We start from the raw sequence: 12,424 nt of genomic DNA on the forward strand, positions 1-12,424 counted from the left end.
TCTTTATTGTCAATCTAATTTGCTTGCTTCTTATTTGATACATTGCCTTTCTTTTTTTGCTTCGCCCCCCCCCTGGGAGCATGTCCCCTTTACCTTTCTTTTTATTGGCTGATTTATATCCTTACACTGCTCCTTTTTAAGGAACTACTTGTTTTTTTGTTTAAGCCCCACATGAATGCGCATTTGTTTTCCATCTCATGTCCTTCCCACCCCACCAAATACCCACTGTTGCTGCTCGATCTTGCTTGTGCTAATTGTCCTCTCCCACCTACCCCAGTTGCTTTCCCTTCCAGCCCACTTCCCATTTGCTTCCCCCTTCCATCCACTTCCTATTGCTTACTCCTCACTCCATGTTGCTCCCCACCTTCCTGCCCACTCCTTATTTCCCCCTTCCACCCTCCCTCCCACTCCCTGTATTCCCCATATGTGCCTCTACACATTGTGTTCTCTGATCTGCTTCTCCGTTGTCACGATTAAAAAAAGTATTTGTTTTGACTTATTTTGGTAGGCCCGGCAGCTGCCATTTACTGGTGGGCTTCTCCGTAGTGAAGAAAGTGCTTTTTTACTAACAAATTAGGATACAGATACAAGCGACATCTGCCATCTTGGATCGGTAAATGGAAAAAAAAGCTATGGTTCCTGCATCACAAGCTGGTGTGTACATGGGTCCTGAAGCATGTGTGTCTGCATACGTTTTCTCACATGCGTGCACCAGAGAAATGATGAGGCCGAATCATTGTGCCCTTTTTGTCAATGCTGCACAGCAGTGGCAAAAAGCATTTTGCTTTTTGCCCGATGCTTGGCAGAGGGTATTGGAGAAGCCAATAAGGCCAGTCCCATTGGCTTTGCCATACCTAGTTAGCGGGGGCTGACACCTCACTAAGGTGCATGAATTTATCTGAAATTTTAACCTACTTTTGCATCTATGTTCACTTACTCTCAAAGCCATCTTGTGACCTCATGTCTTGTGTGACAGCTGCTGCCAGTCCTCGGTTATTAGCCAGCAGCGCTACTAAAGCGAAAGTAAAAAGGTTCGGTGTCTAAAAATCCAGAACTGGCTCAAGGTAGCGACATATGACCACTTGGATATTGAGTGCTTTACTTGTACTAGAGTGCCGTGGGCAGAGCAAAAGGGCAGAAGGGTAGGAAACTGGTATCAGGGACTCAGAGGGCAGAATAAAAGTTAGGATTGAGGCAAGAGAGCAGCAAAGGCAGGTAGGAGGTTGGAGACCTGACACAAGTGTAAGATTAGGGAGCGTGAGTAGGGATAATGGCAGACGCAGAAGATGGATGAAGAAAGGACAAAAGGAGCCAAGCGAGCTTTAAGCTGGTGACAACTTTGAGCGTATTAAGTTTGGAGTTCAGGATGATTTCGAAGCCAGGTGTATAACCAAGAGCAACCTTCAAACTGTGAGTCGTGATAGTAATTGTGATTTGCTTGATGACACTAGTTATACATTGTAATTGTAAATTGTATTTATAGAGGGATTCCTACTGCTGAAAAGGCGTTGAAGCACTTTGCAGCGAATAGGACACTGTTTTGAACCCGAGATTACAGTTAAATAGTTAGATTAGTAATATATACTTCCTTTTTCCCTTGTGGATTATTTGTGGTAAATGTGTTAAAGTTTGTGTTCGTGAGTTGCCATGTGTTTAGTAGTGTTTTAAGTCTGGATAGAATAACAGAAGTGGATTAGAAAAAGGGACGTTGTGACTTGTTATTGAGAGTAGTGGACATTAGTGCCGGTTAGTTGGGTGAATTGGATAGAAATGAGGTGAAAGTTCGAAAAGGATGCTTGGGAATTCTTCCAAGGCACCAAACTGGATCTGGGAATAATTTCAGCAGTACCCCTGAGCGTCGGTAGAGGGCATTGTGCTACTCCATACCGACGTAATCCACATATGCCATGTGACTGGAGTCCATGTAAGCCCCTCTCTGACGCGCTGACGTCAGTTTCTTCTTTTCCACGCTTACAATATGGATCCGGAGAAGCGGTTACCTTAGGTCATTTATGGCATACTTTGAAGTTTTCATCATTGAAATAGTGTGCTTTTCTGTTCAAACCTTGTGGGTCTTGTGGATAGTAAATGTCGTCCACGGACCGTCACTCAGGGCCGGACTGAGAACCAAAACCGGCCCTGGCAAAGTGCTCGGCCGGCCCCCCGGGGGTGCGATCGAGCTCTTTGCCGGGGCCGGTTTTCGGCCGATTTTGTTACAGGGCCGATTTTGCAGCTATGCTGCAAAAATGGCCCTGTAACAGAAACGGTCCCCAGGGCCCAAAACCTGCCCCCACCCTTGCGGCGCACCGGGGGATTGCCCGGTGCCCGCAACGGCCAGTCCGGGCCTGCCGTCACTCCATTTGTATGTGGTGCTTGAGAGAGCACCATGACTCCGAGGAGTGCGACTCTTGTCGTCTACTTGAACCGAAGGCACTGCGTTAACGTCGGATGAAGATCCAGTCAACATAGCTCTGTCACTGCATGGTCCGGTCATGCCCCCGGTCCAGGAGCTGATGCCTTGAATGTCACCCTCCATCGTCATCCCACGGTAAGTCCTGATGCAGGCGGTTGCTGTTGCGGCATCCCCAGACTTCACCGAGCAGAGCTTCCAACTTTTACGTCTCCTCCCTCTTGCCCACTGGGGACTCTGTGCATTAATTCACTGTGCGCCTCCCTTGAGCCGGGGTGACTCCAACCCAGATGCGAGCATATTATTGCTCTCTGCATGCCATCTTTGGGTCTTCACCTTCCCCGGGAGCACCTTCAGGCCCCAAGGAGGTGAGAGGTGCCTTGACTGTGTCCACGCCAGCAGGTTCACCTTCGGCTTCAGTTAGGCCCTCAGGTCAATGGTCAACTTCGTCTCCGCGCAGGTGAACAGCCCTTTGGGGTTCCCACCTTCGACGCTTGTATCCGATCAGCCTACTCCGACGACACCGATCGAAACCATTCCTCTTCTCCTTTGCTGACTTCAAGGCCTGGTCAACTCGGCACTTGTCAACATCGAGTGCTGAGCAAATGATGGCCCCCGGACACCCTTCTGCTTTCTGTGGAGAGTGGATGGAGGCTTTCGAGCAGCATGCAAGCCAAAAGTGGAACATCCTTTAACCATGCTTTTCTGTCTATAGGAAGGAACCTCCGTAACACGTAGGGTTCAGCCCCTTAACGCTTATCTTTTTTTGCTCTTTCAAGGCAGCTGCCACATTACAGAAAAAGGAAGAAAACCTTGGGTCACCAACTCTTAGGATGTGGTGGATTTTGTGTTGAGCCTCACAAATCAGATAACCCAGGTCATGCTTAAGGCAAGATCATACCTGTAGGTTAAGTGAGAACTAATTACAACGTGGACTGATCAGAGTAACACCCTAACCAAGTATAGAAAAAATAAGAGGTGCTCCTCATAAAGCCTTTCAAGTCACGACATTGGAAGACAAGTGGACTGATCCCTATTTGCATCAATGAGAGCAGATACTTGGTGGACATGGGAAACACAAGAGAACCCAAGGTATGTTTCACATTTACAGGCTCAATCTATACTCAAAAGGAAAAGGAGGAAAGTGAGCTCCTCCATTACCTCCGGCATTGAGATGAGAACATTTGTTTATTAAAAGAAGTGCAACCATCCCCCAACCTAATGTCTGAGCTGCAGGGAAATTGCAGTTTTAGTAAAGTAGGTATCAGAATTATCCCAAGATTGACCTCTTATACATATACATGTTTGACTCTGTGACAGTAGGTCAAATCAAAAACATACCAGATGAGGTTCAAGGTTTTGCCAAGGCGGTGTTCACCAACATGCAGGTAATAAGGGTCACTAAACCCTACATGGATCGACTGATAACCCCAGTCATACTAGACTCAAAGTGTGGAGAAGTGTGGCTCACTGGTTAGAGAAGGCAGATCCTGATGCAGAGGTCAGACCCGGGACCAGGGTTCAATTCCCGACGCGGCAGGGTCTTGAGCTCAAAATGTCCACGGACACGATAATTCTCGCCTCGGTGCCTACTCGAATCATGGGTTCACACTCTGCAACTCTGGGCAATAGCTAGCTTAATCTCCACTACGGCCCCATCGCGATGGGATGCCTGGTCTTCACCTTGGGGATGCCCAGTAGGGGTTGTCTCGCAGGGAAAGCCAGGACGGGTTCCCAAAGCAAGCGCTAAGAGACCTGTCGGTGATTTGGCGCTATATAAATCGAAATTAACATAAGATAACATAACTCAAAGGCAAGGTCGACCGAATTAAGAGTTTGTGATGGATGCCAAGGCCTCATATTGTCACCAAGACAGATCCCATTCTACTCCACTAGGTAAGGAGCTCATTGATAATTAGGGGCCTTTCAGACAGTGAGCACTTTTGACTTGCCCTGTGCGTACTAGTAAATTCGTTTAACACCATAGTACCTATGAGAAATCCCTTTTTAAACTCCATAGAATCTATTACAACCCTAGGTAATACCCACTTTGTGGTGAAGAGGGCTCCTGCTTTACACTAACTTGGATGATGTCTTTGTTTTCTGCATAGAGGACAAGCACCTGTGTTCAACTCTATTTAAAAGATGCACCTAATCTACCATAGGCCCTCCAATGAAATCAGATCGCGTTTAAGGTTTTACAATGCCAGATTCTTTATTGTTTAGCCGTCCATCTTGGAAAATACGTATAAGAAGAAAACATATCCTCCCCAGGCCTCGTTCTAAGCGATTCTTTACTTGGAGCCTCTACACCATGGTCTGTGCTTGAGCATTCTCCAGCCTCACTTGATACGTGTTCTGAGCAGTGATCCTGTGACTTTCGGAGCAGTTATCCGATAAAATGTTCATGCGTTCACAGCAGTGAGCCTATACCGGACCCGAGTGTTCCTCCTCCTGTAACTGGTCCGTCTACTCTCTGCAGTGATCTTGTACCAGACCAATGCGTTTTGTGCAATTATCATATAAGAGATTACTGTAATATGTTCAGCTTCCTGAGTTCCCAGATGTGAACTATTAACAGGTTCATGAGTTCATAGCAGTGATCCTATAAGGAGTGTCTTTGTTCCCGGTAGGTATTCTGTAATCGTTTCATATTTTTCCTTCAGTAACATATGTGTTTGTTCCCAACACTTATCCTATAACACACCTGTGTATCACCAGGAGTGGTCCTATAACAGGTCCACATGCTTTAAGCAAGGATCTTGTAACAAGTTTCCCTAAACTGTGTCACTTTGGAGGGGTCTTTGTTACCAACATTGCTCCTCAAAAAGGCCAATATTTTCGGAAAAGTTATACTGTAACTGAAGTCTCAAGCAGTAGTTTTTTAGCAGGTCAAGTTGTTCTCAGTAAGCATCTTGTAACATTTGTTCTTAGCAATGACCTTATAACAATTTTGTCCTCAGCATTACGGCTTTAAGAGGCACATTTTCATCCACAGCCATGGCCAAAAACATGTAAGTGTGTTCCCAGCAGGTATCTTTAGCACTTCCATATGTGTTCAGTATTCATCCTGTAATATGTCCCTGTGTTCCTAGCAGTGATACTGTAAATGGGTTTTGTGTTTCCATCAGTGAACATGTAACAGCTGGACAGCAGTGATTCTGTAACAGTGTGCAGCCAGCAGTAATCTTGCAAGAGCTGCATGTGCTTCCAGCAGTCACCATGTAATAACTGGTCCTATCCTCTCTCCGCAGTATGCACCGGCACAGACATGAAGCTGCTCGTCCCTTCCAGCCTCAAAGACCACCTCCAAGCACTACGCATGCTCTACACTGACTGCCAGGTCGTGCAAGGCAACCTAGAGCTGACGTACTTGCAAGAACACGATGACCTGTCCTTCCTCAAGGTGAGTCTAGAGGGAGGGAGAGCATATGACTGGGCGTACTGGACATGGGGGCGACCATATGAAAGAGTATAGGGGACCCAAGGGCCAACATGTGATGGGTAATGGGTGTTTGAGTGAGTGAGTGAATGAATGGAGAGGACAAGGAAGGGAACGTATGTGATTGGGGACACTGTAAAGAGGCGTGAGACAAGATAAAGCTGCAGAGGTATTTCGATGACTCCGTATTAAAATGCCAGCAACAAAGCTCGCTTCAAACCAGATTTGCAAGTGTTCAAAAGACTTTATTCATCCACCCATATCTGGAAAAATGCAGAGTGAGAAAAATCACACACTGACATGTACCAATGATCCTCCAACTTTTTACCTACACCCTTAGGCTTTACTAAAGTGTCACACAACTTATATTCAGTCATTATGTGTGTTGGACAGGCCACATGAAGGGCTCGCTCCCTCCCCGCATGACAGCGCCAGGACCCGGCTCCTCAGGGGCTACCCACCGAAGCAACCCACACTCCGTCCCCTCCGGGACTCCTACCCCCGGACATCTCTGTGTCCCGGGCCCGGGCCACCGTCAGCACCATTGCCCAGCCCGGCCGCCATCTTGCATACTGCACCACGAGGCCGCATGGCCTCAGCTCGACCCCAACCCTGGGCCTGGCCATGCCCCGACATCCCGGCACCACCATCCACCCAGGAGGTGCCCACTTGGCAGGTCAATGGGAGAGAAGAAGTGTCGATGGCTCTCCCCCGCCAGGTGCCGATCGCCCCCAGCCTCCCCGGGCGCTGGCTCCACCCCCCTGCTGGGTGTCTGGACTCCCTCATCCCGGACCTCCCGACCTCCAAGTGCGAGGGTCCGGACATCAAAGGCCGCCAGACCTATAACTGGGGCAGCTCCAGAGCAGGAAGGCAGTTGTATCCTGGAGTCGAGAGACACCGAGAAGAACTCATCCTTGACGGACTGCTGGCGCTGCCGCAGCCCTGCCTTGTGAACTATCGTCCTGCCGCTGGCGCGGCCCTCTGCAACCTTCATCCTCGTCGGGACCTGCTGGCGCTGCCGCGGCCCGTTGTAACTACCATCTTCGTCGGGACCTGCTGGCGCTGCCGCGGACCGTTACCACCTGCGATCTACCTGGGACCTGCTGGCGCTGCCGCGGCCCATCCTCCAAGAACGCCGAGCTCGAGGATTGTGAGCTACCCATCATCTCATCGCAACTACCACATTGGTAATAAGACTGTCCCGCTACCCCCTTTCCCATCTAAGAGACTAGAATCGAGGGGACCCCTGAGTCCAGACCTCCTTGTACCATTCTACCGTACCTCAAGATTGCTTATAAAGAACGTTAAATCTTATCCTTGTGTGGTGTCCATCTGTGGGGGGGAAGTTACTTGTCTGTACGATCGCTGGAGACGGCTCTCCCCGGAGACCTCTCCCCTTGTCCTCGGCCGACCCTCCAGGTCCCGTCTAACAATGTGACATAATTTATAGTCCACCAATAGAAACCTTTACAAGAATTCAAAAGTACCTATTTTGCATCACGTAAGCATAAGGTTCACGCTAATAGTCACACATTCCACAAAGCTTCATACACACCTAATATATAGCAGAGTTGTAACAACACAACAGGATTTGTCCAAAGGGAAAAAGTCATAAGATACAACCATATCTGTTCAAATGCATAAATATTTCTTCTCAGTGCAAGTACATATACATTTTGACTTGTATAACTAGGATAATTTAAAAAACAATACAACATTAAATTGCCATATATTTATATAATGAAAAGCATCCCTCATTTATGTTATGCATATTTCATTCCCCATTTAGAATTTTTCAGCCTAAAACCAGTAAGCAAGTAATCCAAAGTTTAAAAAAAGCATACATGACAGAATAAAGGAAGTGTACATTATGCATTAATAATATCTATATTTAATGGATTTGAACACATTAAAACATACCATATTCAATTGCAAAAAAATAGACTTTTTTATTTACATATTGTACACAAAGCCAGAAATGTAAGCCTACAGCGATTGAGTGAGGCGGGATACAGGCACTGAAAAAATTACCTTAAATCCTGGTTGTGAGGCATTGCGTGGATCCGCGTCAAAGCTGCGTCGTGCAGCAGAGGCAATGCCTCAGTCCTGAGATGCAATGAGGCTGCAGTGCAAGGTTCTGATGTGTTGGGGATGCTGTCGACATTGCTTGTGAGGCTGGGTTCAGCTTCTCCTGCCTGTCCTGCCAGGATGGCCATCAAGTCACACCTAAGCTCCTATTTTTGTGGTAGTCTAGGGGGACTACACAAAGCCCAGCTGTCACCCACCCTAAATGTGATCAGAGATAGGCAGCAGGCACCAAATTGCTAAAGTAAGAAAATATCAACTTTCTCAGAATTGCAATTTCAAATCAGACCACCGTATGTTTGGATTTTAAATTGATATTCCTGAGACACCAAACAAGAATCATTTATATCTTCCCATTTGGAAATTAAATATAGACCTTGCAGTAGTGAAAAACGACTTTCAGTGTTTTTCACTACCAGGACATATAAAACGTAAAAGTACATGTCCTGCCTGTTAAATACAGTGCACCCTGCCCTGTGGGTTGTCCAGGGCGTACGTAAGGGGTGACTTGTATGTATATAAAGGGTAGGTTTGAGCCTGGCAAAATAGCTATTTTGCCAGGTCGAAATGGCAGTGTAAACTACACCCACTGGCTCTGCAATGTCAGGCCTAAGACACAGTTAAAGGGTTGCTTAAGTGGGTGCCACAATCAGTGCTGCAAGCCCACTAGTAGCATTTACTTTACTGTACTCCCTGGGTACAGGAAGTACCACTTTACTAGTGACCTATAAGTAAATTAAATATGCCAACTAATATTGCTATGTTTAGGGGAGAGAGCACAAGCACTTTAGCACTTATTAGCAGTGGTAAAGTGCGCAGAGTCCGAATGCAAGAAAAAATAGGTCAGAAAAGTGGAGGAGGAACACATAAAGTTGGGGGAAAGACCACCTTAAGGCTGTCAGGTCTAACATAATAACATTCCTCATTATGTGGCAGGTATATATGTGTATCTCAGAGACCACAAACACAGTAGTCAATTGATTATAAGCACCATACTTGGAGCCCCTATTTAAATGTGTTCCATCCTGAAAAGTGCTTAACTATGACAACCTCTCTTCCAAATTTAGACCATTAGGCCTCATAGTCACCAGCTTGATTTTAATCTTTGACTCCAGTAATAATTTTCTAGTGTCTCAGTTTCCATCTCTCAGATTGTTTCTTTGATTACAAATGCCAATACATTCAAGTAGTTAGTGGCCACTGTTGTGTTATTCTTTGTATTGTAATGATGTAGGATATTTCTCTTCACTTCTAATAATAACACTTTACTCCAAGAGTAAAACTCTTGCAGTTAAAGAATGATATAGTATGAAATGTTTTTCCATTTGTACCATTCATCTTGGTACCTTTAAATAAGGCAACATGACATGCATTGCATTTACCACAACAGTAAAATCTTATCTCCGAGGTCAATGGCCTGCAGGGTTTCCGGTCCTGGGACATTATAGGTATTTCTCAATTGGGAGATGTATGGTTGGGCGAGCACATGTGCAATATTCCAAGACCTTCAAACTAGACACTCCCTGCACCAGTCACAGTTTTACAGATATCTACCGCTGCGCCATGCTCTTCAAACGCACCTCACGACAGGTACACAGCGTTCTGGCCATAGCCTTCCTGGAGGCACAGATTATGCTGGGGGACTTGGAGAAGGGGGGCATCTCTCGCATCTACCAGACACTGATCAACAACACCCCAACATCTTTAGATTGGCTACAGGTTCAATGGGAGGACTGGGTGGGCATCCTGGAGGAAGAAGACTGGCGTGACGCCCTTATGGCCCCCAGGACAGTCACCGCCTCTGCCAAACTGCGCATGGTACAGCTATCCTATTTACATGCTTCCTACCTGACCCCTGCGCGCCTTCATCTCGCAGGCCTTCGCCCGACCCCTACCTGTGCTAGCTGTGGCCACGAACCAGCTGACATATGGTATGGGCCTGTCCACGATTGGCGCGATTCTGGGGGGACATTTAGGAGGTACTCACCAAAGTACTCGGGTGGGAAATCCCACACGATCCAAAATACACGATTCTAGGCATCACAGACGGACTGGATGGGTCTTGAAATGAGAAATTGTTTTATACTACAGCAATGGTAGTGGCTAAAAGGGATATAGCGGCCTCATGGAAATGCTCTGATCCCCCCCCCAACGTTGGGCGGTGGAAAAGACCAAGACGTGCCGAAGGGTCTGGGGGAAGTGGTTGGGAGGAATGGTTTAGTCTCGTCTGGAATGTTCAACTGTATATCGCTTTGAATTTTCCCATCGCTGTTAAATGGGTTACTCAGAACATTGCCTATATTTCTATGTTATCATGGTGTCTGATGATTGGCTGGTGCTTTTTGTTAAATCAATAAAGAAAATTGTTTATAAAAAGAAATAATAATCCTAGCTGCGGTCGTGAAGTTCTGTTTAACTAAGATGTTTTATACATGCTGCCTGCTGGTCATTTTATACTTTGGTCCTGCTCACGGTTCCGCATCACTGCCCCAGACTAGGTCCCAGTCTGAAGGCCACTCCCATAACTGTTCAGCTTTACACACGAAGTCCTCTAGTAAGTCAAGGTCTAAACTGAAACATAAGAAACTGGAGCAAGGCTCAACCCTATCTTTCCCCTCTTACTCCAGAGATAAAGCAGGAGGTCATTGCAGTGTCCATCGCACTCCTTCAAGGTCTCAGCTACAGAACCGATTCCTCACTTGGTTTAGACCACTCAGAGTTTCCTGGCCATTGTCAACCCGCAGACCATTGAGGCCTTCAAAGATGCCATGCTGCACATTTTCAGTTCGGTTCCAGCATCTTCTGGCGTGCCTTTGGGTCCCATGGAATCGCAGCAGCCTCTTTCAGGTTACTGCCGGCGAGCACCTCCCCGGAGCCGTCTGTGCGGACTGTACACTTGAGACCCATTACCGGGCTGCACCAATGCCGTTACAGACTTGCCTCAACTCCAACTTCCATGGCTGCCACTTCAGTGCTGATACCTATGCCTCCAGTGCCAATATCAGTCCCTGCATTGACTTCAGCTCGAGCATGACTCATGTCGCACAACAAAATAACAAAAGTGCAACTGGTCTTCATGCAGCCTGACCCTAACCCATTGCCTCTGTCACATCACAACTACAAACAGAGGCTCTGTTATCTTTTTGCTTTTGACTTTAGAGCAGGGGGCAGCCCATGATCTTCAGGATGGTGATGGTGATGGGGATGGCTTGCTCTGCCCTCATTATATGGATAACTCCTCATACACTGGTTTACAGAACACCAGTGGGTTTGATACCACTCCGGAGACAGAGCTCGGCTCACCACTGGGGCATCAACGGAAGAGAGTACATCATTTGCAGTGGTGATTCGAACGGCAACTAAGGCACTAGAATTAGAACTACCCACTTTTGAGACCAAAACAAATGTTCTGACAGAAATTCTGCAGCTTGGGCTAGCTACTTCTGAGCCCTTACTTTTTTTGATGCTGCCCATAAAGCTACTTTGATGGCAACTTTGTCAAAGATTTGTTCTTGCCCGCCTGTAAGTAGGCAGCTGGTCACATGTCACAGGCCGCCATCGAGTGACCCAGAATTTCTCACCAAGCACCCCACCCAGAGACTCTTGTAGTGCAGGCCTTGACCAGGAAAGTGAATACAAACTCATTTCCAACCACTCTTCCGGATGGGGAATCCAAGAGGATTGATGTTTTTGGCAAGGACATGTGTTCTTCCTCCAGTCCAGCACGGTGGTCCATAAATTCAGTTTGGCTGCTAGGCCTCTACATTCATGCCCTCTGGGGCAATGCAGGGAGTTCTTGCTGGCAGTCCTTGAAGATTTAGGGCCTCTCAAACATAGACAAAACGTGATGTACAGGAGATGGTCAAATATGTTATCCACACCGGCCTTGATACTACGGATTACCTGGGTAGGGTGCTTGGTTCCACCATGGTCATTTGTAGATACGCATGGATGCAATCCACATGATTCTCTGGCAATGTACAGATTTCCTTAATGGGAATGCCCTTTGACTCTGTGTTGCAATGCTTTAAAGACACCATAGCTACAGTGTACTTCTTGGCACTATTGACTCCTGCCAAACAATGTTCGAAAGCTTAGAGTGTGTTCCAGAGGGCTGCCGTACAGACAGAGGCCGTTTCCCCGGTCAGTGATGCAGCAGACACCCTCGCCCTATGAAGGTAGTGGTTCCAGGTCTTGAAGGCATCAGTCCTCCAATACCTTCTCCCTTGCTACAGTGGACAACAAACCACTTAACTTTGTAAGTAGTTGTGCATGCCCATCCAGTGGCGGGTTTGATCCAAGATTTCTTCTAAGATTGGCGATCCATGACGTTCCAAAGATAGGTTTTACTGAGTGTTCAAAATGGCTATGACCCTGCCTGCACTCTTCCTTCCACACCAGAGTAAATTTCAAACGCACGCCTGGCCATCCCGTCAGGTGCATCTGTTGCTCTCCACGGGTCCAATAGAGAGTGTGCCAGACTCGGA

At 47.1% G+C, this 12,424-nt stretch overlaps 1 protein-coding gene across 1 annotated transcript in view; it reads left to right on the forward strand.

Moving 5' to 3' along the window:
- Window positions 1-12,424, forward strand: part of ERBB2 (erb-b2 receptor tyrosine kinase 2) — a 377,312-nt gene that overhangs the window by 174,963 nt on the left and 189,925 nt on the right. Inside the window, exon 2 of the mRNA XM_086924358.1 lies at window positions 5,665-5,816. Coding sequence (XP_086780484.1) covers window positions 5,665-5,816 — 152 coding nt within the window. The remainder of the gene's footprint in view (window positions 1-5,664; window positions 5,817-12,424) is intronic.

Source organism: Lissotriton vulgaris, chromosome 5 (assembly GCF_964263255.1).
Source record: "Lissotriton vulgaris chromosome 5, aLisVul1.2, whole genome shotgun sequence".
NCBI lineage: Eukaryota > Metazoa > Chordata > Amphibia > Caudata > Salamandridae > Lissotriton > Lissotriton vulgaris.